The following is a 26,718-nucleotide window of genomic DNA, read 5'->3' as shown; positions in this document are numbered from 1 at the left end:
TGACATTAGCTTCAACAGAAAAGGGTTCCGTCATCAAAAGTTTGAGAACCACTGCTCTAGACAGGATTGAGAACTGATAAGCAAAGCACTGAGAGCCTACTGTTGTTTTCAGTGCTTCAACACCAATAGTTCTGAACAGCTAGAAAATGTTGTGTGAAACAGGAGTTTTTTGGAAAGTTTCAACATTTGATTCAACAGGCAGATAACACTCTGCTTTTGCTACTGCATGTCTGTACAATCTATAGGAAACAATTCAATGACCACAGTATGACAGAGCAGAAGAAACATGGCAAATGAAAGAAGTCCACTTGGCCCATGGAATGAGTTTGTTGCTAGAGGCTATGACATTGATCTGAGAATCTCAGATATTCTGAAGAAAGCCATGATACTGGCTTCAACAACATGACTGGGTAGCTTATTCCACACTCTGTACTGACCCTGTCTGGACTATAGGCTATGCTGCAAACAGTTAAAGACCGAAAACATGAAAGTATTACCATTTTTATTACTGTTGTGTTTTTATTACAGCAATAAAATACAATTTGGGGAACAGGTTTGTAATTTAGAAAACAAAGTATATATCTGGGGAAAAAAAACACAGCAATTTCTGGAGAACACTAACCCTGATACTACTAATGAGTCATCTAGCAGATATTTTCAATCTAAACACACATGACGCAAATCGCTCATCTTCAAAGCTCATTTGTCTCCAAATCGACCATTAGGCTTCACAGATGATGAGGACATTCATCTCATTTTTTTTTTCCCATGCAGAGGATTTTGTTTTTAATTGTTCATTTAACCATTAAAGGCATTGGTAACGGGAGCACGTCCACAGTGTGAAGAAGGGAGGAAGACTGACAGACCTGGAGCCAGGTGAAAAACGCAGGCAGGTATTTTGTGTCCTGCAGTGGGGCAACAAGCTCTGCACACCACAAGTGGATACCCAGCCCCTCTGACAAAGATGACATTTCATCCTTGCAGAAACCAAAGCAAAAAAAAAGGCAAAGCAAAGCAAAATGTTTCTCCTGGTTTGAGCAACTGTAAGTGTGCTGCTTGCTTTGGCTAATAACACAGTACTTTAACAGAAGCAGGGAGACAGGAAGCATGACAACAGACTGGAAACCACACATTTTTGTAACTCCTCACAACTTTAACTAATACTTTCTTGAATTTATATACATTCCCAAGAGCTTCACACACGTGTATATACTGTATATATGGAACCTCCTTTATCCGCCACTGAAAAGCAGCACCATCGTTGGTAACACAAACATTCAACACCTGAAAACCCAACTGTTTCTGCAGTTCAGGTACAGAAGTGAATATCTGTGGAGTAAAGGAGAAATTTAATGAAAACAGGATTGTACTGTACAAGCCCAGTGTAGAATTTAGCTTCAACAATAGCTATATATATATATAATTATTTTATGAATTATTAACGCCCTTACTCTGTCAAAAAGTGCATTGGGATCTTCAATGACCCATTAGTTAGGATCTAGGTTTAATGCTGGAACAAAAAGTTTCAAACCTGAGGGGGGCCATTTGGCACATCAAGCTCATCTGATCACCACACTGGGGCACTGGGCTTGGAAATTCTGGCCCAGAGTGAACAGGAACCCGGTTTCCATCCTGGCACTGAGCAGGCCCAGCTTTATCATACAAGTAGTGATAATGGTGATGGCAAGGCTTTGAAATATTTCAGGTTCCTAATATTACGGCCACAGAGAGAATGATTAAAACATATCGATTTTCAGCAGCCCCAGGGGAGAACAGCGACGGGTCAAGGTGAATAACAGGGAAGAGGCGAGAGAACAAGCATCGCTAAGCAGGGAGCCACTCAGCCCTTGTCTGAAGGAGACCTGCAGGGATGGCTGATTGCTGTGGTGTAGGTGTGCAAATATTTAATTATTGTGAAAGCTGACGAATTTTAATTAAAGCTGCGTTCCAAAAGGCCACTCCAATTACCTGAATCAAGGAGAACAAAGTTAGTAATTGGAGTAACAATTTACCTGAATTTGATTAAGTCTCCGGCAGGGTCATGTGGTGAGAAGCTGACAATGTACTGTATGGAAATCAGACAGTTTTCGTTTAACTCTTGTTTCATTTCTAAAATGGGGGGGGGGGGGAGATAGGTATTGCAGAATGTTCCCACAAATACAATACTGAGGGCAGTTACTATGTGAACCTTTTCAGCATCCCCGTCTCCACTGTGAGACCCTATTTAAAATTTAGAACAGGAAGCACTTCTTTACACAAAGGGCTATGGGATTCTGAACAAGCTATCAAGCCGAGTTCCTTGGCTTCTTTCAAGAAACAGCTGGAAGACATCCTTAGATAACTGAGCTGCTAGCAAATTTACAAGCTAGATGATGCGAATGGCATCACCACATTTCTAAATCCTGCTTGGCTTAAGAACAAGTCCCGCTTAAGTCCAAACTACAAATCTGGTGGACAAAGACAAGGGTCGTTAAAATTAAAAATCAATTTATTTTTCTAGGGAATCAAGAGCTTGCGTTGGGTATAATCCACGTGCAAGTGAGGGGGAAAACCTTAAAACTTGCAGAGCCAGGAGATCTGAGCTTCTCAGTACCAGCAGCACAGCAACAACACTCGAGGAAGATCACTGGCACTTGCCACAAGCACAAGCAGGGCCCATGAGTTCCAGGCCAGTTAAAAGACCTCCTAAAAACCACTGACCACACAAATTCACTCGACCCCAGCAGAGACTCACTGGCTGTGGGGTGCCGCAAATACGGTAGACTAATGACACTGCCGAGATCCGAGCCAGTGGATTCTGACCCTCAGCACTTCAAATGGGTACCTTCACAGAAGGTTAAAAAGTTCCATAAAGAAAAGGAATAAGGGTTATGCTACTTAAAGAGCTGTAATGTGAAATGATGCAGAACACAATTTTACAGACCCTTGCCTCTTAGGGAAACCATAATTCCCTATGCTGAAAACAGGAAATGTTTTCAGTGCTTAGTTTAGTTTACTTTGCTCTCAAACATAATTCAAGCACAGGCCCTAGTATCTACAGGCTTTATGTTTATTTTTATGTCAGTATCAGTTAAATTCTTGGATTATATTAAGATTTTTTTTTAAATTTACGCCACACAGATTTAAGCTCTTTAAACAGAAGAAACTGAAATTTTTAATATATAGTCTCGCATGTCAGTATCCTAGTTACTGGTAGATTCAAGAGAAGAAAACAGCTAGCCCGTTTTTTACCTATCTTGTTTCTTAAACAATGGTATTTTTCAGAAAGTGTGCTGGTGTTCCAGCAATCTGTTGCAAAGATGCAATACGATTGAGCATTTATCTTTTCCCCTCTCCCACGAGACTGCCTCTGTGAGTTAAGGCTCATGTGAGGGAGAACAGCTTACAGTGTTCTGCCCCGCAAAGACCTTTGTGACAAGAGAAGAATTTAAAGTTGGCCTTAATCTGAAAGAAAAGGGGTGTCAGGTCAGCTTTACACTTATAAAGAGTAGTACTGCTTATTACACAGTGGAGCCTGACCATACTGTACGAGTTTGGTTGAGATTTGGTACAAGTTGTTTGACAAATAATTTTATAACTCATTTTTTTTCTCTGACAGATGTGCATCTAGGAAACATTGTGGATTGTACCTTTCAGCATGGAATAACCTTTCCTTACTTCTTTTAAAAGATTCCTTGCATTTCCTACAATTTCATGATGTATAAAGTAGTATCAATTTTTGGGGACTCTCTTACAGTACATCATAGCAGTACCCCACGATAACCAGCGCCTTCACGCAGATCAGTGGTAGGAATAATGAACAGCATTAATAATGACGAGCATCACTTATTTCTTCTTGCTAAATGGACATCCACAGCATCAATTTAGCCAAGGCGGATCCCCATATTTACATTTTAATTTCTTTCAGTACAAGGGCAACATTTGAAATGCTGTGCTGTCCAAATGTCCCTGTAATTATGGAGCCAGATGGCCACAATGCATTGAGGCAAGTCATCTAGGGAAAAAGAAATTTTCATTGATTTAGTATAAATGTAATTAGTTTTGTTTTAATGTACATTTTTTTAAATCATTGCAGGGACAGAGACTAATCATCAGTTGGCAGGACAAAATGAGAGCAGTGCCCACTTGCGCTAATGGAGTCTGGAGTTTTAGGAGGAGAATTAAAAAGAGGAGCATCCTGGTCACAACAGGACAGAGGGGTCACCTTAGTGCCAGTGCCTCTATGAGGTCGCAATGATGTACCTTACATTTACCAGAGTATACAGTATGAGCACTATGGGACAAGCCTACATTTAAGAGTTTTCACAGTTTAAAACCAGGACAGAGGACAAAAAAAAAGTGAACTGTTGCTGGGTGGGGCTACAATTCAGGAATATCCCTAGTATCTGCAAGATCAAAGTTTATTTTTATAGTAGTAGCAGGTGCTTTCTTGGAGTATATGTATGTACATCTGAAAAAGTTAAGATTGACACCAGATTCAAATTTGGACTTCAATGGAAGGAACAAATTGTTCTCTATAGTAGCTCAAGCCAGTAATATACAGTTACTGGTAGTTTCAAGGGAAGTAAATTACTCTCTGGTTCCTTACCGATCTTGTTTTTTTAAACAATGTTGTTCTTCAGAGGGTGTTCTTAAAGCTGACTTTAGACTTTGTATGAAAGGCTGTTATGGAGCTCTGGAGACGGAGAGGAGGGAGAATGGGAGACACTGACGGGTATAGTGTGAGAGAGGGAGAGAGGAACTGGTGACCAAATAACAATCGGAGTGAGAGATAAAGAGGGAGAGCCGGAGAGGTGCTGTAATTAGTGTTAATTACCCCTGCTGACACGCAGGAACAGCTGGTCTGCCGTGTTCATTAGCAGAGCTGCCTGTCGATCACAGACCCTGGATCGTTATTCCAGGGCTGAAGCCCTGACAATAACAAATCAGTGGACACGGCACGACCGTTAATCAAACACGGCCAGATGCTGTTTTAAGCGTATTGATTCCCGTCATTGGGGCTCCTGCAGCTGCAAAGACAAACGATCAGCGTTGCCACCCCAGCGCCACGCTACCAGCTGGACAGACGACGCTGCGCTGATGCCAGGGCACGAGCCACGCGAGCGCCTCGCACCTCGCCAGGAGAAACATCACGCCAGCGCCACATCTCCGCGCTAGACCTGTGTGCCAAACTTGAAGTTTAGCTTAAATGTACCAGTGAAGCTCGGCTTAAAATTGATCGACATCTCAACCATGGCTCTTCAGACATGCCTGCTGTACTTTCCTAATTATGTCTCCTCTGTGGATAAGATTATCATATATAGTTTTCTGGAAGAGTTTTCTTCCATGCTTGTCTTTGAAATGAACATTGTGCTGCAAGATTCTGGTTGTTAATCAATATTACATCAAAGTTAAATAAGGACATTTTCTTTCTTGTAAATTATAAAATGACACAAAAAACTATACTAATGGCACATTAGTCAGTATGACTTTCCATGGAGCACAACTGATTTCCTGATCTCTTCTTGATCTCCTTGAGTCTTGTCTCTAAGTTTGACAGAAGCAGCTATCTGCCAGCCCCAGGACTGCAGGAAGTACTTTATCTTTTAGTGCCTCTTCTATGTGCCTTCGTAGTCACCAGCAGTGCAGAGCACCACACTAGGGAAGATCACATCACAAGGTCTTCATAATAACCAGCAATGCACAGCTCCAGAGTTTGCAATGCGAAAGATTATCAGTTGACTCTGCTGTTTAGTTAGTTGCCCAGTCATTTGTTTTACTACCCAGTGGACCACTGGACACCCCCAGGTGAACATGACCTGATCTCAGCATTTCTGTGCTTGTTCCCGTTTACTGCATGTCGGAAAACTAGAGTGGCCTGCGCCTCCTTGTGCATCGTCTTAATGGGCAAAACAATCTCCAGACAACTCCCGTCAACAGGCTGCCTGCCAACAATTCCCTTCGACTGACTCATGTCCCCTCATTCCCCTCCCTCCATCCACAGTGAGCAGCCATTTCAAAAGACCGGAGGGACGAATTACATAGGAAGACGGCTTTGTAAATTAAGGAGACAGCTGCTCTCTCACAGGTTAATTCTGCTGCCACTTTTCTAACAGCCACTCTGGGTATAGCCTGTCTCTCTGTGGTCAGGATTCATCCTCTTCTCAGTTAAACAGTCTCATGCTCAGGTTTGGAGATTATGAGCTAGTATTATATATTATATATTATATATAATTATCAGCTCCTTGCAAACATAAAAGTATGATCTTTCATTTGGTCTATTGATCTGTGTCTGTGGTTTGCAGTTATTTCTGAAGCCTAATGATTACATCTCCCTTCTTACTTTTACCACAGTCTCCTGCGGCACCTTAACTTGCAGTAGTACGTTTACTGTAAACCCCTGATTTAACATGAACGGTCTCCACTGCACTTTTGCTATAATAAAAAGGAGGACTTCCCTGTAACTTCACACTATGACTGTAACAGCACTATTCTGCTGCACTAATAATATTGCCCCCTATTGGAAAGTAACCGTCAGAGTCTGTTTGTAACAGGCCTAGCCTGCTCTCATCACAACCCCACAGTAAAAGTGAGGACTTTCTCTTGCTGGTAACACTGAAAACTCGTGACTGCAAAGCCATGCCAACCACAAGGGACACTTTAAAGTCACAGAAACTCAGGTTAGCCTTAATCCTACACAACCCTGGCAGGAAACGGCGTGCCATCCCTCGAAAAATCCCAGCTACAGTAATCCAACAACAGTAATACAGCCCCAAGATGTGATTCATAACCATCCTTTGACTGCTGAGCCAGTAGGGAAATTATTTTTTTTATAATACCTATGGGAACTCTATTGTTGCGGGAAAGATTCTAAACATAAAACACATTTTAATAGCTTTTGAAAAATGAATGTGCATACCATTTATATGCCTCTATCCATCACCGTGCCCTTTTTTGGAAGATAGAGAAACCCACACGAACATGTAGACTCCACACAGGAGGTGCTCCAGTCCAGAACTGTACCCAGAGTCCAAGAGCTTGAGGTGTGGTATCCGATTTATACATCAAAAATCCCCTTTTCAATGATGGGAGGTTTGAAATGCAGAAGGGGGGTTTCTAATGACAGCATGGCAGTGAGTTCTCACCTGAACCAGAAACCAGGAGATCAGCACAGCCACCCAGGGATTGCCACTGCGAGAGGTCCTTTTCGCCGGGGATAACACCCGCCCTGGAGGGCAAGAGAGCCAGACACAGAGAGAGAGAGAGAAGAAGGAATACAGAAGAGACAGAAACAGGAAAAAAAAAGAAAAAGTTGAAAAAATTGATTATACAGCATCCGGGGCAGAGACATATGGTGCCTGAAACAGGAGCTTTAAATAACCGAGTCAGCGTGAGAGCAAGTCAGTCGGGGAGGGATGGCAGAGGGCAGCCTAGACGATCCATCAGCCGGCAAGGAGCGCGCGCTGCCAAGGTCACCCCGCGTGTGCCCGGGCAGGTCCGCAGAGATAGCCCCACCCCTGCCCAAGCCTGGCAGGAGCACCGCGGGGACCAGCTGAGCCTGACCTCCCTGCCCCCAGCTCCACCGCCGAAGAGCAGCCCGCTCACCTCTGACAGCGCTGGCTTTTAATTCCATTACTCGCGTCCGGCTCGGAGCAAAATCAATCGCCTGGTTAGACACTGATTTTTATACACGGGGCACAACCCTTTAAAAGGCAGGAGTAAATGAAATTCTAGTGCTTTGAATAGAGTCCAGGGTCACGACTCTTCTACACAACAATGCTAACTCCCTATCAGAAAGACTCAAACATTTTTAACGGAGGACAAAAAAAATTTCCACATGCATCTTGAGATTTCATTCCCAAGTTCAAAATCCTGACAAAGCCAACCAAACAGATGGCTTATGGTTAAAAACAAGCAACTGAACTCATGAGAAGAATGGTTTTGGGAGTCTTCACACTGTGATTGGTTGGAGGTCTGGGGTCTTAAGACAAGCACTGAACACACACACTGACACTCCTGATACAATCCGCCCATCAAAGACGGAGAGCTCAGGTAAAACTCTCGCGTGGCTCCAGCAGTGACGTCAGCCGAAGTCTCTTGAATTAACGGTGTCCAAGTGCAGCTCTTAACACGCATGCTTAAAATGCAATTACCCCCTAGGACACAATTAGCACAAATTAATTAGTACATGCAAATGACGCACATGGAAACTGCAAGAATTAATATTTCAAATGAGCTAGAGGGAACAAATGGCCTGCTCTTGTTTGTAAATGTTCTTAAGCTCTTAAAAAATAACTACACATTTCTGAGTGTCAGTTTCATAATTGGCATAAATGAAAAAAAGTTTATTTGAAAGTAGTTACCAAAACACGATAGATGGACCAAATAGCTGCCTCTTACCTGTACCATTTCTTATCATCAATGTTCTTAAATCAAATCATGATGCTTGACTTGAGTTTCAGAAGCAGACTGAAATGAGTTCTCAATGATTTTCCAGCCACAAGAGAGTTTCGTGTCCCTTCAAATGCAGCCTTTCTGTAACCAATTTCTTTACATATTGGACATTTTTAAAGTTGGTCAGAAATGTTGCTTGCACAAGTAGCATAAAATAGGTCATTAAAACAAACTTTTTCTTACTCATCCTGAAATTATTAGAACAGTGAAACACCGTCCGTCTGTTGGCACGGAGTACAGATCCTTGTAGACTTCGATTTCCGCAAAGTCAATGGGTCAAGCCGGATCTACTGCAGAGCAATAAAAAGACTTGCAGAACTACAGTGCTTTTTCTCCCCTACAGCTTTGCAAACTGACTTACCAGCTGCAAGCATTAACACACCAACCTTCTCTCACGGGCTCGACTCGGCTCTTGCCCTCTGCACCAACACTACAGGAGAGGAGAGTGGTGGGCTCACCAAAGAGGTCGTCCCGGGCCAGGGCGTACAGGATACGCGACGCCCCGATGAGGTTGCTCATGGCGGCAGAGAGGGTGGAGGAGTAGATCCCGATGGTGACAAAGGGGTGCCATAAGTTGATGTCCCTCAGGAAACTGTAGTCCTTCTGCAGGAGGAGGCTGGGGGATGGAGAGAGGAAAGAAGGGTTTGGAGAGCAGAGATGTGGCAGAGGAAGAGGGAGAGGCAAGAGAAACGGGAAGACAGGAGGAGGAGGAAAATGCAAAAGGGAGAAAAGAAAACAGTGGGGGTTCTATTTGAGTATGGTGAGGATTGAATGATCCTGAAAAGTCCACCTGAGCACAGGCAGAACAGTATAAGAGAAAGGAGAGTGAGGTTGAGACAGACCGAGGAGGGAGAAGAGAATAAAGGAGGTGAGAAACTGGACAGCAATAATTAAAAAGGAACACGAGCGAACAGCCAGGACAAGTGGCTGTGTAGAAACCTGGACTACGTTCTGCCCTTCCTACGGGAAAGCCCAGAACTCAGCTAGACCCCGACACTGCAGATCACATCTAAATCCTGCAATCCCACTTAATCACCATGGCTGGCACAAAACAAAAGGAAACTATATATATATACTTTAAGCTTTTCAATTTGATCCGATACCCAGGCATCTACATTGAGATGGCAGGGAAGGCAGGGTGTGGATGTTTCCCACAGGCAATTGCAGTGCCAACACCATCGAACGGCAGAATGAGGTGTTTCCACCCAGAGAAGGGGAGTGAAACACTGCTACAGTCTGAGTGCCACCATGTTAGATATCTATGTCCACCAGCTGGCCAGATCTGGAACAGTCCCTGGGGCCTGGACTCTCCCTCGACCACACACAGATGAAGAAGCGGCCACCGTCCACCGTCTTGTTCCAATTTCAATTGGAAAACGATCAAGAATGCCCGATTGAGGCTCCCGTTTCATCAGGGCCCGAAGCTTGTACAGGAAGAGTTTATCAGGACCTCTCCCATCTCTCCACCTTAGAACCAGGGGGTGCGAAATGATAGCAGGAACAGAAGGGTGGGGGGGGGGTTCAGTTTTCTCTAGACCTTCTTTTGTGAGCTGACATTCCCGACTGAGTCTGCCAAGGGTGACTCCTCAGGGATTTCAACCCTGCGCAATCTCCTCCTGCTACGCATTATTGGCACCCTCCAGTCTCTGGAGCTGGGTTATAATGACAAGCGTTCAGGCAGTGAACGACGGCCCAGAGAGAAGTGCAGCTGTACAACAGCAGCCGTAGGGACAGGGTAGTGGCCCTGTGGCTATTCGTTCACTGATCACCGCAACAGCGAAGTGACACCATAGGCGGATAACTCCATTACCAGTGGACCTCCAATTTCTTATTTTGGCACAATAAACACCGTTCCAGCGAGCGGGAAAATTTAAACCCATCCCAAACCTGTCCTCTTTAAAAACGCCGCATTCTGAACTGGGCAGCATGGGCTTGTGCACTTTTGTATAGATTCTCAGTGGTCACTAGCAAGTCCAAAAGTATATTCAAGTACATCACCACTTACAGTAAGCTCTGCCAAATATCACATAGCGTACCCTGGGGGAAAAGCTGTTATCTTCTTGTCACTGGCAAGAGCTAAAGACAGGAAGGGAATCGCTTCATCTTCATTCACATTTTCTGTATCAATCGCTACATTTTTTGGAATAGTGCCTTTTGTGACCTGTGTTTGACGAGTGGCGATCACAGCCTTTTAGCCAGTCCAATACGGCTCCAGTCTCCTCACATCGAGAAGCGAGGAGCCAAACAGGCAGAGCACTGCCAGCCTCAGACTGTCTGCAACTGTTTCTTTACAAATTCACAACAAAATCTCTGTTCTACTACCTCCCCCCCACCACAAACTCGTTCAAGCATGCTGGGTGACAATCTTGAGTGCAAGTTGGGTAAAGAAAGGCAGTACTGAAGATGTACAGTACTGCCATTTCCCTTACATACCTCGGTAAAGGAAATAGCTAATTGCAGAATAAATAAAGAGCAATAAACCTGTTCTGCTGTAATGCAGCGGTTCCTGGACAAATGGAGAGCGCGCGACCTATTAAAAACTACTGAATTCAAGACCTGTGGGCTCTTTAATCTAAAGTGGTGTGGTCATCGTTGATGTGGAGGCAGCAGCAGCAGCTCTGCACACACACAGACAATTCTCCCCGTGTGCATTATTACTGGAGGTAGTCATTTCTTTTATCCAGAGGAAATCGCGGTTCGGTTCAAAGACCGTGCAATCCGGCAAACCACCTCACACAACAAAACAAACGCGCGGCACAGAAACATTTCATTAACATTATTTCCAGTCGCGTGGCACTGGTAATTGCAGAGGGGGGAAAAAAAAAAAACTCGTTAACTACGGACGCGTTTGTGTCTCGTTCCGCCTGTGTGAGTTTGCCAGCTTCGAGGCGCAGATGATGCGCCGGCACAGCAAACACCGAGCACAAAGTGGAGCCCACACAAACACAGCTGGGTCTAACAGGCTAGTCTTGCATTGCTCCCCTGAGCTGGGTCTGGGTACTTCTTTACAGCCGGGCTTGTGACTCAAATCCTATTACCCGTGCCTATTCGCGGTTGACCTGTATGTGAATTAACTTCGCTCACCCTAACAACACACCCCTCCCTCCCCATGCTGTTTACACTGCACCCCTCCCCCCTCCCACCTGCCTGTTTATTTAATTTCCCTGCCGTCTGATCAGCCTCACATTAATGTGATGGAGGGAGAATAGCAGCGCGCCGCACTAAAGCATTTCAATCTGTGTGAGCGATGACCTCTCCGCAGTGCCGGAGCACGCTGGCCGCAGCCAGCCTGAATAATGACTGTGCATTAAGGTATTAGAACATGACAGGAGAAATTCCAAACGCGCCTTCGCTATTAATCAAACCGACCCGCACCCCTTCGCCTCCTCTCCGCGCGCACTCCCTTCCCTCAGCCCACGCCACCGCTGCTCCTGGTTTTCCTTCCTTCCTGTTCTTTTTACGTTGCTCCAACCTTCTTCCTTCCTTCCCGTCCTCTCAACAAGATGGCACATCACATCTAAAAGTCATTTGCGGAGTGTCGTTTTCGTTTCTTGCCATAACGCGTAGCCAGTGCGACATAAGCAACACTTCTCCCGCAGAAGGGACCGCAGGGCAGTGCTCAGGACACGCCAGTCCACACAGGACAGTGCCCAGGGCCCAGAGAGAGACGCTGTCAACCTGAGCAGGACAGTGCTCAGCAATGGGACAGAGGTTTGTGGGTATTTAAGCACACTGTATTCTTTATATAGATTAGTGTTTGCTGTGGATCCAAACACATTATAATGAAAACTTCTTGAGCAATGCTGGGCCTACAGGGTAGAACTCATAACTGGCCAGTACTTTTTCGTCTTTTGAAAGGGATAGTCCCAAGCAGGGAATAATATTCAGCCCCGCGTTATACACGCATCCATCCACAAAAGCAAGTCTTTTAGTCTGCAAGTGAATGAACCAGCAGCAAGATTACTACAAAACTGTTGGGTTCTGAATGCTAACATTCTACTATTAAAGATGCTGTATTACAGTAACAAGTAAACATACGTCTATGCAAGAAGTCCAGTTTTAGATTGAATACGGGGAGCTAACAGTGCCCTGCTTTAGCCCTGTTTATTAGAATCTTTATTTTTACCACGTTTTGCAGCTCAATATTTAACGGTTTGGAATTACTCAATTACCTGCCTCTTGGAGAGCTGCTTTCCAGATTGTTGGGTTTTATTTTGTTTCATCTCGGGATTAAAGGAGATGTTAATTCAACTCTGCAGGGTCGGCATTTTACATCACTCAATCACAGGCCTGAAGGTGCGAACGAGCTTTTTTCATTTTGTGGTACATCTCCCTCAAAATATATACCGCACATACATCATGCACTATATTCAGGTGTTCCAAAAGGCATTTTAGCCACCTATAAAAAACTGCTGTGCTATTTTCCTCCAAGTTATTTTTTTCAATGAGCCAGATCTATCCACTGTCTGTCTTCCCCAAATCAGGAAATATTTCCTACGCGTATAGTTTAATAAATGACTTTCAGTAGCCAAAAAACAACACACGGTCCCTTTTATTGTGGATATACAGTTACTGTAGATATATCTTAATTCAATGCAAGTGTAAAAAAAGAACTTGGCTGAGAAGCACATGGCCCTAATGTGGTCTCTCTGCTCAGGCCCCGGTAGCCCGACTCACGCTGGCTATTTTCTCCAAGCTGGGAACCACAAGGAAGGCTTGCGCAGTGTTTTCAGTATACAGTACAGTTGCACAGCACTGAAACAGCACCCTAAGGTTCAGCGACCATGCATGAGCACAAACTGCACTGAGCTACAGGCAGTGAATCGGCAATACGATACTTCCATTACGCCCAAGATGACACAATGTACAGAAATTAATCGCCTTTAAAATATTTTTCCCCATCACTTCCGTAAATGCTGGCAAAACACATTGTAAGTCTGGGGGTTTAAGCTACAGCAACACAAAACACATACAAGAGACGCACTTAAACGATCACTCCTTCTCCAGCGTCTACCTCGAAGATGGGGGCGAGACGCCACTTGGGGGGCCGCCAGACTGGGAAATCGCAGTGCGAATCCATAGAAATGACAGTTGGAGCTAGCTCTCGCCGTCTCACTCGCACCGTCTCTTTAATTAAGAATCTCATCACGTTTGTTTCAGGTTGAGCAGTTTTAATCCTTATCATCACAAACCTATTAAGTATTGTTAGGTCGATACAATGATTTGAACACAATTATTCCATGCAAAAGATTAAAAAAAAAGAAAAACCAAGCAACAGTGCAGTAAAATCCGTGGAGATAATGGAGATTGTTCTACCCCCACTCCTGCCCAACGCCACCCCAGCGAGGCCAGACGGAGAGGCCCCGAAGAGTCGCACTGCTCTCTCAAATTCCCGTTAGTCATAAGGGGGCATAAAAAAGAGCTATGCTTTGTTAAATCACTGATCAATACAAACATTGCCCACCCTCCTGCATTCCCACACCTCTCATCTCACACCAGCGCCAATTAACCTACCAGCATGTCTTGGGACTGTGGGAGGAAACTGAAGCATCTGGATGAGACCCCTGCGAACACAGGGAGAACATACAAACTCCACACAGACAGCATCCCAGGTCCAGAACTGAACCCATGCTAACCACTGCGCCACCCAGTATCCAACATGCATCTCCAAATTGGCAGCCATCACCCATCCACCCATTTTCTTATCGCTGTGTCCAATACAGGGCCGTTGGGGAGCAGGAGCTGAATTACAAGACAATTGAGCTGAAAATGATTTTTTTTTTTAATTCCACTGAAACGAGACTCTGGCTGTAGGGTGAAACCGTGAAATTATCTAGTATTGCTTCTGCTGTGGTCCACATGGAACAATACACCCTGGATGGGACATCAATCCATCGCAAAGCATTTACTGTACAGGCACACAAACTAAGTTTGAACATGCAAACATCCCAGTTTGGGATCCCTGGACACAAACACTGGGAGTGCAGGCTGTAGATCCTTTATTCCCACCAATCTGAGATTCAGAAACTTGATACACTCTACAACCTCCATAGCAGCACTAAGACCAAGAAAAGCTATGAATACGCCTTCATTCCAGCAGCCACCCCTGCAAACCACAGCCTGCAGCCTGCACAGGTAAGCTCCAAACCTGCACAGACAGAACTGGCAGGTAGATGTTCACTGGAAGTGAAGGGAATCGTACACCAAGTTTCTGGTTACATGAAGATCTGCTGAAGATCACACCCTGATTTCTTTGTGGAAATGGTTTTGTTCAGCCTGTGGGGTCTAGAGGTTCTCCGAGAGCTGCAAGAAAGCCACTCAGGAGAGCGCAATTACCCAGGCCGACTCCACTCCCACTCCACCTGGTCACCGAGCCCACGGAGGAATTGCACCCACCTTCGACACCTTCCTGAGCAGAACCAGTGATTCCTGCGCAACAGGCCTCAAAACTGCAGTTGCTCGTTTAATACTCTTAATTACAGTCCACCCTCTAACTGGTGTTATGATTATAGCCTTAAATGAATTAAAAAAAATGTTTTTAGAATCCAGGAGAGCTGTTCTTTTATTTGCAAAAGGTGGGCAAGACCGACAAATGACTGAAGATAACAGGAAGTGAGGGTGGGGTGGGGGTTGTAATAAGGCTGTGGTCAATATCAAGCATTAAAGTTTGGGTATTAATTCCCCCCCAGGAGGCTGGCTGCTTGGAGAATAAATCTGAACACGTTTGACATTTTCAACCACCGCTCTGGAAAACAAAGACATCATAAAATATATGACAGTGCCTTTTAATGAAGGGGTTGGATGAGAATGAGAGAGAGAGGGAACGAGGGAGAAATAAATAAAAAAATATTTTAAAAAAGCCCTGCAGTTAAGATGTGGAGCTCAAATTACAGCACAGAGCCCTGCCTGACACAACCTTTCACAGCAGAGATTAATGATACGCCACAGCCTGGAGTTTATGACGGGGGTGGAACAGAGCGAGCCCAGGGGGGGAGGATAAGAGGCTGAAGGGATAGATGGAGAGCGAGGGAGAAGTGAACGGAGAGTGACAAGGCACGAGATGGGGAGATACTGTAGTAGTGACTGACCGTGAGGACTGGAGTAACCACCCCTGATACTGTATAAAGCCCCAGTTTGTTTTCTTTGTCTAGATGAGTGAAATGTGTTATATTTCTTTTACTCGCATCAAAGTCACTCACAGTGTTGGGATGATGTCATTAGCGGAGTACCGCAGGGATCTGTATTAGGAATTCTGCTCTTCCTGATTTCTATCAATGAGCTAGATTCTGGTATACTTAATCACCCAAAGAATTCTGAAGAAGATTCCACAATAGGAGGATTAGCAAACACCGCAGAAGCTGCAAGGGACACTGAGAAAGTCTAGGAAAAAACATAGAAGATGCCATTTAAATGTAGACAAGTGCACAGCGTTACATGCAGGAAGAAAAAATAAACTAAGTCTAAAATAAGGACAATGAGGGTCAAGAGTTATTACAAAGATATGTGTCATCTTTCAAACAATTAAGCACATAAAATGTAGAAATTAGAATATAAAAGTCTGGAATTTAATTATTCGGATGGTAAAAATGTACATCACTCAAGTTAGGAAACAAGTAAACAGTGTTGTTTTTTCTTTCTTCTCTTTTCAGCATGGAATAAATTACTTGTTGCTTTGCAGCCTATGCATGCTGACATACAGTAGCTACCCACCTGAACTATCACACAAGTTAGATGTTAAACTTAAAATATTGTATGTTTAACAAAACCACATTACAAAATATATATTGTGGTTTTGGCACAAGTACACTGAGGTAGCAATGTGTCTGGTTTCTCTTCTGAACTGCACTGACAGGATTCAGTACCTGTATCTTTTTAGCCTTGAACAGAGGAGAGCTGGTCAAGTATTCAAAACCCTCAAAAGGTACCGCCAGTCAACCCAACGGCCTTCAGAATCAACAGTGAAATACAGCAGAAGCTCAGTGATCATCAGAGCTTTCTCTACTAAGCGAAATAAGCCCAATTTCCTTGACGCCGCCGTAACCTTGGGGTTGTACGAGTGGGGGGAAGAAAGTGAAGGAAATGAGTGCAAGATGGAATGGTACATTAGTGCATAACTGAGAAGCAATCTGAACCGCTCCGAATTTTGAATTCAGGCACTGCGAGTGAAAGAATACTTTGAATTCAGCCCTCATGAACGTGGAATTGAAGACCGCCACTATCAGCCGAGCTGACTCACTCATCTCTAGCGAACAGCACACGACAAGGAAATTGCACATCCCAGGGTGCAGCTGTAGTGTGTACAAGGTGAACCTCAATCACTCTTTCTCTCATACACAGTCCTGCTGTCAGAGTTGGAGACGGTACTTGTCTGGTCTGTGCTCATGGGTAGACGGAAATGGGTGCCCACCAGCAACTGGACTCAAGTCCCCATGTTGCCCGGGGGTTTCGAGCTCGGGCTCCCCCGCAGATTTCCGTTAATTTAAACAAACGGATTTTCTGCGGCGTTGAGTAAATTTCCCTTTTTTCTTTTCCCTGCACGTCTCGGGCTGCGAGTGGGCCACCGTCCAGTGGGGTTTGCAAGAGATCCTGGAGGGCACGCTGCTGGCGAGCAAGAGTCCATGAGGAAGGGGGTGACCCCGGGCAGCCTACCGGCTTCAGAGTGTAGGGACACCCTTCACTGCAGCTCCCGAGACAGCTGCATTTGTATACTTGTTCGAGGTTCAAAATTTGCATGGAGCATGAACTTGAAAATGAACTGGACACTCGTGCAAAGCCAAACGTTCGGATGATTTCTCAATAGGTCCACCATTTGACTTTCAGGTAAGCAACTCACTCTGGACAAAGGAACCTCAACACCCTTTCAGGAGGAGAGCTGGTCACTCCCGATTCACACAGGGAAAAACCGCATAAGGCACAAACGTGTTGCAAGCATTTTTAAAACTGACCATGTAAGTGTGACCTACGAATGAACAGGAACTACCAAATCTGAACACTTGTGCCCCCTGCTGGAGGGAATTCGAACAAATGGGCATACATTCAACTGGGAATGCGTACTGTAGGAGAGTTTCATACAGACCAATTCTTTCCCGCATCTTTCATCATTAATAATATATGTTGCCTGCTAGCAGTCATTGAGCTATACAGGAGAAATAAGTTGCAACCTGAGAGATATTATAAGCCTCAGCAACATGTTTCAACACCTACAAACCAAACTCATTTCTGAAGCCAGGGACCAAGCCATAGAAAATGGTAAAAAAAAGCTAAATTAAGGAAACGGGCCAGCCTAAGGAATTAAGAGCTCTGATGAGTGCAGAACTGAGGCAAGAGAAAAACAGCTTGTGGAGGACTGATGTGGGGGAAGCCCAGCTTCAGGAACCAGACAGGAGTAGGGGGAAGGTCCATCTGTTTTGGCCTGGATCAAGTGAGCACTGTAACAATGGGCACAACGTGGAGCAGATCCCAACAAGGCAAGTAAACAGCAACCTGGTCCCATGCACCCTGATCCAGACGGTCATGAAGGCATCATGAAGATGGCCAAAATCTGTGGAAGCGTTATGACAATTCTACATTCCTCAGCACATTTTAAAATGGCAGTGCTTCGCAGGATCCACTCTCCAGCTGGTTCCCAAGATCCGCTCATGCACAGCTGTTCAATGCTGGGCTGTTACACAGGCCACCACACAGAGAGGACTTGCTCTACAAAAGCACCGCAGTTTGCAGAACAGCTACCAGAACAACTCAAAGAGAAGCAAAAGGCTGCAAAGTTAAATGAAACTCAGTGAAGACTTTGGGGAGAGACTCATTTAGGAACTCCTTTAAGAATCCTTGACAACATATGCTGAAATAAGTACAGCAGCTGTCTGAACCTCAGCAAGGAACCAGGGAATGCTAATGAAGTGCAAAAACAGAAAAACAGGAGGTACTTCTTTAAATGTCTTTATATAGCCGTCTGCATTTCCAAACAACCTCACAGTTTATGACCCTTAACATTCCAGGTTCATGTGTGCCATTTCTGGCTCTGGATTGCCAAAGCAATAATCATACTTATGAATACTGTATATATTTGGAAATACTACTGCTAGAATCTACAGATCAGGAGACAACCAGACATTTTCCAACTGGCAGTGCAGGAGACCAAGCGAAGTTGATGTAGCAGCCAGCCATAGACTAACAGGGAAGAAGAAAGATCACCCATCCATACTATATCAGAATTCTGCTTGATTCTGGAAAATGTCAGGGAAACCTGGAGCCTATCCCAGGAGCACAAAGTGCAGAGCTGGACTACAGTCAGGATAGGACACACACAATACAGGGATAATTTCCCTAGCCAGCAGGTCTTTGAAAGGAGGGATGAAACCAGAACACCTGAAGAATACCCAAGCAGAATAAGGAGAACATGCAAACTCCACACAGAAGGTACACCACTATGGAATCAAACTCAGGGCCTGTGAGTGAGAGATGGAGTGCTAACACCCCAGCCAAGGGGAAACAACCGGTCATACTGCAATCGGCCCTTTGGAAGAGAAAGAAACTCGGAGAGCACGAAACAGAAGGAAATCACTGGGAAATAAGGAAAGATGGAAGGACTAGAAAACAACACTAACGAAAAGGGCACTCATGCCAACAGCAGTCGGCAGGGAAGACGTTGCTCACTGGCAAACCAAGCCTTAACAGAAGAGAGAGTGGCAATTATTAATGACTCAGAGTTCATTTCTGCAAACGGCAGTCCAAGCCAACGCCCAGTCAAGGTCGATCAGAGACCTCTGGGAAGGGGGCAGCAGTGCTGACATAGGCAGGGATATGCTCTGCCTGTACGGTACAAACGCTGAACACAAAGCCAAGCTCCAAGCGCAGCCCTCTTCATGCCCACTGTAGAGACAAAGGACACAGCGCAGGGTGGGCATCACACTCGCCACACCCATTTCAGAGCCATTCAGTGTTACTTGCTGCAGGTGCTTGTGTAGAGCCTGTCATCTCTGGTCCAAGACGCAATTTTGAGTCCATTTTCACAGGTAGAATTTGAGTTGTTAAACATTACCGACATGCCTTGCTGCTTCAGTTGCTACAGCATCCTGCTAAAGCCCGAAAGAGACTCCACTTTTCAGAATCACAATCTTATTTCCGGCTCAGAACGATCCATCTGCAGGCGCTGCCTAGTGTCTCTTGCCAGCAATTGCTCGCAGTACAAAAATGGGGAGGTCAAGTACTGATCACCAGAATATTTGAAGAGATGGGGGGGTATAGGGTAGAGGGAGGAGAACACATTCTTTTTTAAATGCAGCTCAGTGAGAAAGAGCACCCATACTCCAACCACCGTGACACATTCCCCCTAAAAACTAAAACCGAGCCTCAGTATATTAATCTTCATATAGGCTTCATCCTATTGAGCTGATTGAGAAAGCAGAGGTCAATAAGTATTATGATGTCATATATCGTGTGGGCTTAATTCATTAGGCTGTGCTCTGATGAAGCTGGGGGATTAAGGCAGCTGTCAGGGCTGACAGATGTAACTGTGCCCCAGACAGGGTCGGGCTGTGATTGATACCCCACACTGCCTGCACCTCATTATCACCTCCCGTCAGCGTCACCATGAGCTCCACGCCATCCCAAAATGTGCCCCAATTAAAAATCTTTTGTGGGAATCTGATGACCAACTCCTCAGTTGAGACCACGGCCACAGAAACAGAAAAGCCATTTCCACCACATCACGGCCGACAGAGGGGACCCCAAAACCTCCTGACCCTCCCTTCCACCCTGAAGAAGAGGCAGGACCCACTGGAGGTCCTCAAGTCACACAAGTCCCTGTTGACTGACAGTCCAGCTCCACTGGCTTTGGATCAATGAAATCCAGTATGTGGCAAAAAGGTCCTTGTTTGTCTGTGTAATTTAGTTCAAGAAAAGGTCAAATTCCAGCACTAGAGAACATATTTATACAGCCAAAGCAGATTCACTAATGAGTCAATCATTAATAAGATTCTGGATGAATAAATCTGAATAATATAGTTATATTTTGATCAATGCTTATTGACAGAGGATTCTGGATTGCTTTTTTTTTTTATGGTTAATCAAACCTTGAAAGCATTCACAAAAATCGACTTTTCAGTTGGGGGTAGATGGGCATTTTGGAATATTGATCCTTCTACGTCCAAAGCAAGCTCCATATCATAAAGGATCAATCAAGGAAATTTAGAATACACAGGTAGTTAAATATGAATATGACTATAATCTTATTAAATTATGAATTTGTCATTCCTCCCACAGTCCAAAGACATACTGGTAGGCTAATCGGCGTCTGGGAAAATTGGCCCTGGTGTGAGTGTCCTGCGATTGCGTATGTCCAGGGTGTATCCTCTCTTGCACCTGCTTCTGGTCAAGATAGGCTCCTGTACTGGATAAAGGATTTATAAAATAGACAGATGGATTTCGCAGTGGTCCAATTTATATTTTTCCATTTAAAATTGCCAATCGGTTAGTTACAGTAGACCCAAACCCACAGTAGAATCACACCTGAAGAAAGGTCCATGGCCGAAACGTTGTGTTTTCTTTCTTTTCAGCATGGAATAAACCTATTACTTGCTCCTACAGCAGACCCATGCCACCTGAATTGGAAAAGCCATGAACCTTGTGACCGCACACAGGGGAGACTGTGGAGAAGTAGGCGGACTCCTCCAATACATACACCTTTCAACCAACTGTCTTTGAACAACCCTGTGTCACCTGGAGGACAGGCGTGTCACTCACAGACAATAGTGCATGCCTGCAGGTGCCCTAGAGAAGAGCCCTGGCCGACTAGTTCCACCCTACACTCAACGCTGCTCAGTCACGGGGCAGCTAGTGACATCACTCGGGCTCGACCCTGCGAACCCAGAGCCCATTGAGGGGTTTGGCAAGTAACACTAACCCTGAAACACACACTTGAGGTCCCATGCTAGAGTCAGAAAAACTAAACAACAAATGTGTTGCAATTCTGGTTTAAATCGGAATGTTTTATAGCCACTGCGCTTTAAATCAGATGCATTTGATATAATCAAAGCTAACAGACCAAGGAGAAAAACAAAATGTATAGCTCAAGCAGATATTGCATACATTAACTGACAAAAACTTTCAAATGATACACACGAGTACCTGCTGCCCCCAGAAATCTGGTCTCGCACTGCTGTGGGTCATATGGGATAAACTACACAGCTGAACATGTAGATGGTTTTTGTTGGTAGAATCCCCAGCTCCCAGTATAAAGACCGATATCATGACAACCGCCAGTTCAAACACCTGTGGTCTGTTTAACTTTGTTTTTCATAACAGAGTGGTACGTTTGTGTCTACTAAGGTTTGTGCTACAACAATAACCCAGGAAGAACTGTAGGGTTATATTTAAAAGTTCTCCGACTGTAGTCATCACCTCCTCCTAACAGAAAGGAGAGCAGTGCACAGCTCACAGAGCACAAGCAGGGTTCTGCACGGGTCACAGACGGTTTAATCTGTACCAATAATGTAGTAAATCCACAGCCCAAAACGTATAATCAAGCCAGGAGCAAAGTTTCAGAAATCAATTACGTGAAGTTAACGAACCGTAGCAGCAGGACTTCGTGCAGAGATCCTGGCGCTGGGAGGCTGCTGCAGCACCTTCCTGGCCTGTGCACCCACAGTGCTGCGCTATGCTGCCGTGGGCCAGCAGAGGGCGCTTCCACGGAGCAAATGGAGAATCCTGGGCTCTCGAACACCAGGCGGCCCCTCCACTGCTATAGAGCGGCCCAGCAGAGGAATGGTGGGAATCCTGAAGGCAGGGATGGGCAAGGGGAATGCTCCAGCTCTGCGTTGGGCTCATTATTAATAAAAAAAAAGAGAAGCCAGCCCTGGGATGTGCCGGAAGCAGCACAGCTCTGCCAGTCAGTTGAAGGGGAAGTTATGGGGAAGTGGGAGATAACCAGGAAGTCTGGTGGTGCTGCTGCTTGTCAGAAGCTTCTGCTTTTGTGGCAAGAAGGTGGCAGGTTTCAGAAACAGAAGTCAGAAGCCAGAGCTACCTTGGCAGCTCGAGTATTTTAACACAGGCCAGAATACAGTATGACAGAGCTGGTGTATTTAACTTTCTGACAGCCGGCTTAAACGCACGGACAATTACGGCAGCTTTCCGACTAGAGTCCCCGCAATTTCTGGAAATTAAAAAAAACAACTGTAATTCAGCCATTCAGACCCTTTCCAATCGGCTTTACTGCTGAGCAATGGGAGCTCAGAGGTTTAATGCGGAATTAGCTTGGCATTAACACACATGATCCGCTTTCAGCCACACAGGCTGGTTTGCCCTAGAAGTGTCTGACGTCAGCCTGCCTGACAGTGTGTGCAGCCTCTCCTGTTTTTACACTCCAGCTCTATCTGCATCTGTAAAATAGACACACATTTTATGTATTTTAATATACTGTACATGCATAACTAAGTTCTATAACCTTCCAGCTGTGAAGGCAGTGAATTACCCACTACTCTATGCTGCCCCCTTGTTATATTTGAAAAGAGGAATATGTGAAAATGTCAACTGCTTTTACTCACCTTTTTATACTGTAGTTAAATTCAGAAATGTTTGCAAGATACTAAGCAGTCAATTTTAGATGCAATTTACTGAAGTCTGCAAAAGACAGAAGGGTTTTCGTTATACAGACTTATTTGTAACGGTTGCAGATACAAAGCTTTTATGAAAAACTAAGCAAGTTCTGCAATGTCTGAAGGAACCTTGATGTCCTCCAAAAAAATGTAGATGTTGCATCTACAGGGGAGGGCCATTCAGCACACCCACTCCATTGGGTAGTTAGTACTGTAGGTTATCTCTTTTTGTTTAAAAGATACACAAAGGTAAAGTACTAGACAATCATCTGGCAAAATTTTATACCCAAGTAGTGAATGGACTTCACCCATCCAGATTTTCCCTTAAGCATTCACAGCAATATCACTGCCATGTCTATAGGACCCTTTAACCATGCACTGATTTTGTAGAAAGACACCAACAGACTCATCTATAACACCTGGCAACTAGTTATCACTCCAGAGTGCTCATGTCAGAGCTTTCTCCCCACAACTTATAACACCCCCAATTGTAGGGTCAGCGTTTCTCTGCCTTTCGGCCCATCTGAAGTGCAGCGTTCACTGCTCGTTCAGGGTTTTATCCTCGCCACAAATGAAGCCAGTCACTCTGGGATTCACAGTCTGTCACACCCGGCGGGTGGAGATCCCTGGTTAAGGACCTCTGAAGACCATGGTTTACTCTCATCTTCCACAAGCCTGACTCAGAATCCTGCTGCTCAGATTTTAACAACAACGGAAGCACATAGCCTTGTTTCAGCAGATTAAGCTGAACTTCCCTAGTTACCGGTGAGATTTTGAACCAATGTAAAAGCATTGTTGCTCACAGGTATAACATTTTTATACCACTGAACTCCTCAGGCTACATTTTTTTGAAGCCATTCTATGAGCTGATCTCAAATCCAGACTGTGACCAAACTCCCCGTTTTTACACCCTTGGCCTAGTGGGCTACAGTTCATTAGACACTCACATGCTGCTGAAATGCATCAACCCCATTACAAACACACTATTTATCTACTTTCTTTTTCCATCCTTCTCTCTTCTTATTGCTACAAGGTACAAGGTTTCGGGGGAGCCGGAGCCTATCCACGAAAGGCAGGGTACACTCTACACTGTGATGGGCTGGCATCCAGACCAGACACACCGACACAGACACAAACCAGAGACAGTTTTCCCAGAAGTCAAATAACCTACCAGTGAACTTACCGAGACTACGGAAGGAATCTGGTTTTCATGGCTTTATTCAAAGGTTTTTAGAAAGAAAATCAGGTCACTGAAGCAGAAGATGGAACAGATTTTCATAAGGGAGGAAACCCACATGAACAAGAGAACATACAAACCCCACGCAGATAACACCCCAGGAAATGAACCCAGGGCCCCGGCACTGAGAGACAGCAATGCTAACCACTGTACCTCCAAGCTGCCCTTCATTTTCTCTTTATTGAACAATTTCTTAAAGCTGCATTTTGTTTTTCCTCCAATTATGTTTTCAGTTTAAAGCAGTTACAAAGCCTTAGAGAGGTGCTACATACACACATTGGGCACTGAGGAGGTCAGATAGTGACACGTGAACACTCCCTGGCAGCTCCCACCCTGTTTGTGTTTGTCACCACGATCAATACTGCTCCGTCAGTAGGGACATTGAAGGATTCTGTTACTTGTGCTTATTTTTCCATTTTTTTCCCCCGTGTGGCTGAAGACTAGCATGGAGAGCAGTGGAGCCTGGCTGAGTTAACCCCTTCTTCCCCACAGCACTTACAGGCGAGAATTGTGTTAACTGCTATGCCAAGCAGCCTCTCAGCAAAATACTGGGAGGAATAAGAAACGACATGTGCTGTTCTTTACAAAAACACTGGCTGACATCCCCCCCCCCAAACCACCACCACTTCACGGGCAGAAGAGATCAGTACTGCCACTTCACTTCGGCAGATAACATGCACACACACCAGCCATCCGCCATACCAGGGGAGCAAAACATTACAGAGATTACAGCGAGACTGAAAGAAGTATCAAGTGATACAAGAGACAAGGGCAGAGAGAGAGAGAGAGAAGCACAAATTTAATCTAAGTGCTCCCTAGGGAAATGCCAAAGCCGAGGATTATTAAACTGGATCAATAGCTAACAAGCTGAGTGGAGTTCCCTGCCCCCTCCCCATCTCTGGCTGTGCGGTTTCAGAACTGTGCAACTGTTGTAGCTTTGCAGTGTACAGTCCTTGCAATGGGAGTGAAGAGGTCGGAGCTACATCAACAAGGTAACCGATCAATTTCCGGGACCGTTCCCGTCCAACTGTCTGCCGCCTCACTTCATTCCTCCACGGCAACCGGAGCCTGGAACGAAACCCCGAGCACGACCAGGCTGCCCTTGCGAGTTTTCCAAGACGGCTGCGAGCCACACAAAGGGAGAGCGAGGAGGAGATGGAGAAGGAAAACAGGGAACGCGATTCCCCCCCCTGCTGTGGTCCAGAGATAGCGGATGAAGAGAATGAGAGACGGCGTGTTCCGGTATCGTGGACGTTAACATCTGGCTTCAGTTCAGCCTGGACGTGCTTGTTTAGACGAGCAGAAAAGATAAAACGAGATTTGGGAAAAGAACACCCAAGCTAGCTGTGTATGAGAGATAGCAGAACAAAAGGAGGATAAGAGATTTTAATTAATGTAATTATACAGGCGATAATTAATATGCACGCTCCAAGGCCACATTGGTTTTATCCAGGGTTCACCATGGGGCATCCCATGATGCACAGCGCGGGGTAGAGCGCAAACTAATTCGGGAGCACCACACAGCAGGATGAGCAATTCCACACTAACTTAGCTTCAGTGTGTGTCTGCGGGTTCTCTTGATCTCTTTAAAGCAGGAACACCTGAATCTATCAGACCGATTCAATCAAGACAATAAATCAGTCGATTTAGGCCTTTTCAAGCTTAGCAGGACTGAAAACCTGTAGACACACCAGCCATCCAGGACCAGGGCAGGTGTCAGAAAGTCACAAGAACCTTTCTCCCCCTAGAGCTGAAAATCACAGCAGGTCTATTTTACACTTTTCAAACGCAACAGCCAGACAGCCCCTTTCTCTCAGGCATGGGGGCAGCAACATTGAAGGGGCACATTCATTTACTTCTCAGACACCTGGTACATCGAACGGCTGAAGCTATTGACAACCACAGACACTCCCCTCCTCTGCACGTTTGCACAGAGTAGCAGATACAACAACCAAACCCCTCTCAACTACCACACCAGTCTATTCAGCACAGGACCAAAACATACCTATAGCCCATTACCCATCACCACCACTGGCGCACTGCTGCCCAGTTCATCAGCAGCAGCCGGAGAGACAATCCTGTTGGTACAGGCAAGTCTGCAAGGTGCCCGTTTGCCACATTACAAATAAAAAAAAAAAGTGGCAGAAGTGCTGACAGACTGCACGAGGGGTAGGAGTCACCAGTGACGGGAAGAGCAACACATTAAGAGAGAGAAAGCAAGAGAGTAAGAGGAGTGAAGACAGATGACTCAATAAGCAGTTTCAGGACAAGTCTGCTGAAAGGAACAGTTTCTCTTCTGGACGGTCATGCAATCGTAGGACAGGAATGACTGTGTGCAGCTGGAGCCAGAGACTGTGCACTACCAGGGCCCCCTGCTGGTTACACAGGGAAATATTCTTGAAAGGCTACTGAGCAGCACATCAAAAACATTTAAACTCCTGTGAGGTGGAGTGAGGC

The 26,718-nt window shown here is 45.2% G+C and overlaps 1 protein-coding gene across 2 annotated transcripts in view; it reads right to left on the bottom strand.

Moving 5' to 3' along the window:
• The window catches only part of LOC102692503 (solute carrier family 12 member 9), a 63,814-nt gene that overhangs the window by 22,271 nt on the left and 14,825 nt on the right, over positions 1–26,718 (bottom strand). The window contains exons 7-9 of one of the 2 annotated variants that reach the window (XM_069197668.1): positions 8,892–9,049; positions 7,125–7,207; positions 526–1,329 (exon numbers count right to left, since the gene is read on the bottom strand). In XM_069197668.1, the coding sequence (XP_069053769.1) occupies positions 1,066–1,329; positions 7,125–7,207; positions 8,892–9,049 (505 nt within the window). In that variant the 3' untranslated portion in view covers positions 526–1,065. Of the gene's footprint in view, positions 1–525; positions 1,330–7,124; positions 7,208–8,891; positions 9,050–26,718 lie in introns of those variants that run through there. The other variant, XM_006637861.3, reaches the window with a different exon arrangement.

This window comes from Lepisosteus oculatus, chromosome 13 (assembly GCF_040954835.1).
Source record: "Lepisosteus oculatus isolate fLepOcu1 chromosome 13, fLepOcu1.hap2, whole genome shotgun sequence".
Lineage (NCBI taxonomy): Eukaryota > Metazoa > Chordata > Actinopteri > Semionotiformes > Lepisosteidae > Lepisosteus > Lepisosteus oculatus.
This window is presented reverse-complemented; position numbering and strand designations above follow the sequence as displayed.